This window comes from Primulina eburnea, chromosome 12 (genome assembly GCF_022965805.1).
Source record: "Primulina eburnea isolate SZY01 chromosome 12, ASM2296580v1, whole genome shotgun sequence".
Lineage (NCBI taxonomy): Eukaryota > Viridiplantae > Streptophyta > Magnoliopsida > Lamiales > Gesneriaceae > Primulina > Primulina eburnea.
In genome coordinates this window covers 31,420,993-31,424,759 of record NC_133112.1, presented here as the reverse complement: position 1 = coordinate 31,424,759, position 3,767 = coordinate 31,420,993, and the positions used below count along the sequence as shown (strand labels likewise).

The window sequence follows — 3,767 nt, the reverse complement described above, 5'->3', positions numbered from 1 at the left end:
TATCAGAGCATGCATATGATTTTGGGATATAGATTCTGTTTTAGGATTTCCGTTGACCATTTTACCATTTTTCCCCATTCTATCTTGTAGCGATGGCTGACCACCTTGGTGATGAGAGTAGTCAGGGGAGTGTAGGTCGTTGGGGTGACCAGGGCGATCGTAGGCGTCATCGTGAACATCGTCATCGTCGTGATGGCCCTAGGCGTTTTGAGATGCACCATTTCATTCAGATGGGGCCTAAGCCTTTAGTCGGTGGCGAGACTCCCGATGTTGCTGAGGATTGGTTAGAGCGCATGGAGAGTTGTTTCCGTGCATTCCAATGCACCGAAGAGCAGCAGATGGAGACCCTTGGTTTTCTTCTCGAGGACCGTGCGCGCAAGTGGTGGCGATCGACTTCTGCGCCGATAGTCCAGTCTCAGGGTAGGGTGACTTGGGCCGAATTCCGTGCAGCTTTCATGCAGCTATATTTTCCTCCAGCCCTTCGCCAGGCAAAGACGATTGAACTTCTGAATCTTAAGCAGGGTAGTATGTCTGTTGATGCATATCAGCAGAAGTTCTTCGAGTTGTTACCCTTTGCTCCTCATATTAGTGGCAGTTCTGAGGCCAAGTATGACCATTTCCTTCAGGGTCTTAACCAGGAGATCTTTGATCGAGTCACTGTCTGCGATAATCCTACTTCTTATGATGGGTTAGTGAACCGGTGTCGCCAGGCAGAGATCAGTCTCCAGTGTGGTAGGTCTATTCTTTCTTCTAGACCTCCGAATACTTTGAGCCCTCGATCTCAGTCTTTCAAGAAGTCAGGTTCTTCTTCTTCTGGATCTGGATCTCGGTCTAGCGGTGTTTTTCGCTTTGGTAAGAAGAAGGTTTCTTGTGTGCATTGTGGGAAGAACCATCCATCGGAGCAGTGCCGATCAGCCGCGGGAGCTTGTTTTCAGTGCGGAGAGATGGGTCATCTTAAGAAGAATTGTCCTCAGTTGCGAGGTGGAGCAGGATCTGGTTCCGGATCTCAGACGACTGTTCAGCAGAGGACACAAGGTCAGGCAGTGGGCGGTTCAAATCTTCGACCTCGTGCCCAAGGTCAGGTATTTGCGCTGAACCAGGATCAGGCTGCAGATGAGACAGGGAGAGTCATAGCAGGTACTTTTTGTTTATGCGGTATTCCTGCTTTTGTTCTTATTGATACCGGAGCATCACATTCATTCACTTATGCACGATTTGTTAAGCGTCATAAGTTACCGTATGTTTCTCTAGACGTCATTCTTTCCGTTTTTACTCCGATGGGTCATTCGGTGTTAGCAAAGCGTCTAGTAATGAGTTGTCCTTTAGATTTTGAGGGTAACGAGTTGACTGCGAATCTTATGATCCTAGAGATGGAAGATTTTGATTGTATTCTGGGTATAGACCTGTTGACTACCTACCGAGCTACTGTGGATTGTTACCAGAAGCTTGTTCAGTTTCGTACGACTGAGAGCTCTAGTTGGTTTTTCTATGGTGAGGGAGCGCGACCTCCGATGCCAGTGGTATCTGCTCTGAAAGCCTGTCGTGCTTTAGAGTCGGGCGGGGAAGGCTACCTCATCTATGCGATTGATTCATCCACAAGTAGTGTTGGTACAGATGATATTCCAGTGGTTTGTGAGTTTCCTGATGTTTTCCCAGATGAGATTCCTGGTTTTCCTCCGATTAGAGAGGTGGAATTTGGCATCGAGTTAATGCCAGGGACTACACCGATTTCTCGTGCCCCCTATCGTCTTGCTCCATCAGAGATGAGAGAATTGAAGCAGCAATTGCCGGATCTTCTTGATAAAGGTTATATTCGTCCGAGTGTTTCACCTAGGGGAGCTCCAGTCTTGTTTGTCAAGAAAAAGGATGGATCGATGCGATTGTGTATTGATTATCGCCAGCTGAATCGTGTGACGATCAAAAAACAAGTATCCATTACCTCGTATTGATAACTTGTTCGATCAGCTTCAGGGTACCTCTGTTTACTCCAAGATTGACTTGCGATCGGGTTATCATCAGATGAGAGTCAGAGATGATGATATTTCCAAGACTGCATTTCGTACTCGATATGGGCATTACGAGTTTCTAGTTATGTCATTCGGATTGACAAATGCGCCAGCGGTGTTCATGGATCTGATGAACCGAGTCTTTCGGGATTTTCTAGATCAGTTTGTTGTGGTTTTCATCGACGATATCTTGATTTATTCTCACAGTGTGGAAGAGCATACTCATCACTTGAGGATGGTGTTGCAGATTCTTCGCGAGAAGCAATTGTATACTAAGCTGAGTAAGTGCGAGTTCTGGATTAATCGTGTAGTATTCCTTGGTCATGTGATTTCCAAGGAAGGAGTTTCTGTGGATCCTAGCAAGATTGAGGCAGTGCTGAATTGGTCACGTCCGACGACAGTGGCCGAGATCCGTAGTTTTCTAGGTCTGGCAGGGTATTATCGTCGCTTCATCGTGAATTTCTCTCAGGTAGCTAGACCATTGACGCAGCTTACTCGGAAGGATGTTCCATTTGAGTGGTCATCTGAGTGCGAAGATAGTTTCAGAGAGCTTCGTCAACTTCTGACTTCTGCACCTGTTTTGACGTTACCGTCAAGATCTGATGGTTTCCGTGTTTATACCGATGCCTCCTTTCAAGGCTTAGGGTGTGTGTTGACACAGAATGGTCATGTGATCGCTTATGCTTCCAGACAGTTAAAATCTCACGAGGAGAAGTACCCTATTCATGATCTAGAATTAGCTGCTATTGTGTTTGCGCTAAAGATCTGGCGTCATTATTTGTACGGTGTTCAGTTTGAAATCTTTACTGACCATAAGAGTCTTAAGTATCTGTTCACTCAGGCTGAGTTGAACATGAGACAACGTCGTTGGATGGATCTACTTAAGGATTATGACTGTGTGATCAAGTACCATCCAGGTTCTGCGAATCTCACAGCCGATGCTCTTAGTCGCAAGGTGAGAGCCTCTGCACTTCAGACCAATGCTATGTCTAGTGCTGTCCAGGATTGTTGTTCGTTGGGGTTTAAGTTCAAACATCGGAAAGGTATGGAGAGCATTCGTGTTGCTACCATTTTATCTGAGCCAACTTTGTTCACTCGGATTCGAGATGCTCAGATGTCTGATCTCAAGACTCAGAGATTAGCTCGGTTGGTTGGTGGAGATAGCAATTTCCATTATCAGACTAATGGTCTTCTGTGTTTGTCTAATCGGGTTGTAGTACCAGAGGATGATACTTTGAGGGAAGAGATCTTGTCTCAGGCTCATCGAAGCAAGTTGAGTGTTCATCCGGGAAGCAATAAGATGTATAAAGATTTGAGGACACGATTTTGGTGGAAAGGGATGAAGCGCAGCATTTATCAGTTTGTCTCCAAGTGTCTAGTTTGTCAGCAGGTTAAGGCAGAGCACCGTCGACCTGGAGGATTATTGTTGAATTTACCTATTCCTGAGTGGAAGTGGGAGCATATCACGATGGACTTTATTACTCACTTGCCATTGTCTTCGAGGAACAGTGATGCTATTTGGGTAGTGGTGGATCGACACACCAAGTCTGCTCATTTTCTGCCATATAACCGTGATTTCACTTTCGATCGTATGGCTCGATTGTATATTCAAGAGATTTTACGTTTGCATGGAGTGCCAGTCAGTATTGTTAGTGACAGAAATCCTCGTTTTACCTCACGATTTTGGGGTAGTTTCCAGTCAGCATTGGGTACTTCACTAAGTTTGAGTACGGCTTATCATCCAGAGACCGACGGTCAGTC

The 3,767-nt window shown here is 45.8% G+C and overlaps 1 protein-coding gene across 1 annotated transcript; it reads left to right on the top strand.

Moving 5' to 3' along the window:
* Positions 1–451: 451 nt before the first annotated feature.
* LOC140806794 (uncharacterized) lies at positions 452–2,239 on the top strand. Its single transcript, XM_073163327.1, has 3 exons — positions 452–1,137; positions 1,369–1,806; positions 2,214–2,239. Exons 1-3 carry the CDS (start codon positions 456–458, stop codon positions 2,237–2,239), a joined length of 1,146 nt encoding a protein of 381 aa, XP_073019428.1. The 5' UTR covers positions 452–455.
* The last annotated feature ends 1,528 nt before the right edge of the window (positions 2,240–3,767 follow it).

Excerpts from the sequence above, each read along its gene's own strand:
- LOC140806794 (XM_073163327.1), top strand. The coding sequence starts at position 456 with ATGCAGCTATATTTTCCTCCAGCCCTTCGCCAGGCAAAGACGATTGAA. Across the intron at positions 1,138-1,368 it reads GACAGGGAGAGTCATAGCAG|AGATGGAAGATTTTGATTGT; the intron begins GTACTTTTTGTT and ends TTATGATCCTAG. Across the intron at positions 1,807-2,213 it reads GCCGGATCTTCTTGATAAAG|TGTGGAAGAGCATACTCATC; the intron begins GTTATATTCGTC and ends TTATTCTCACAG.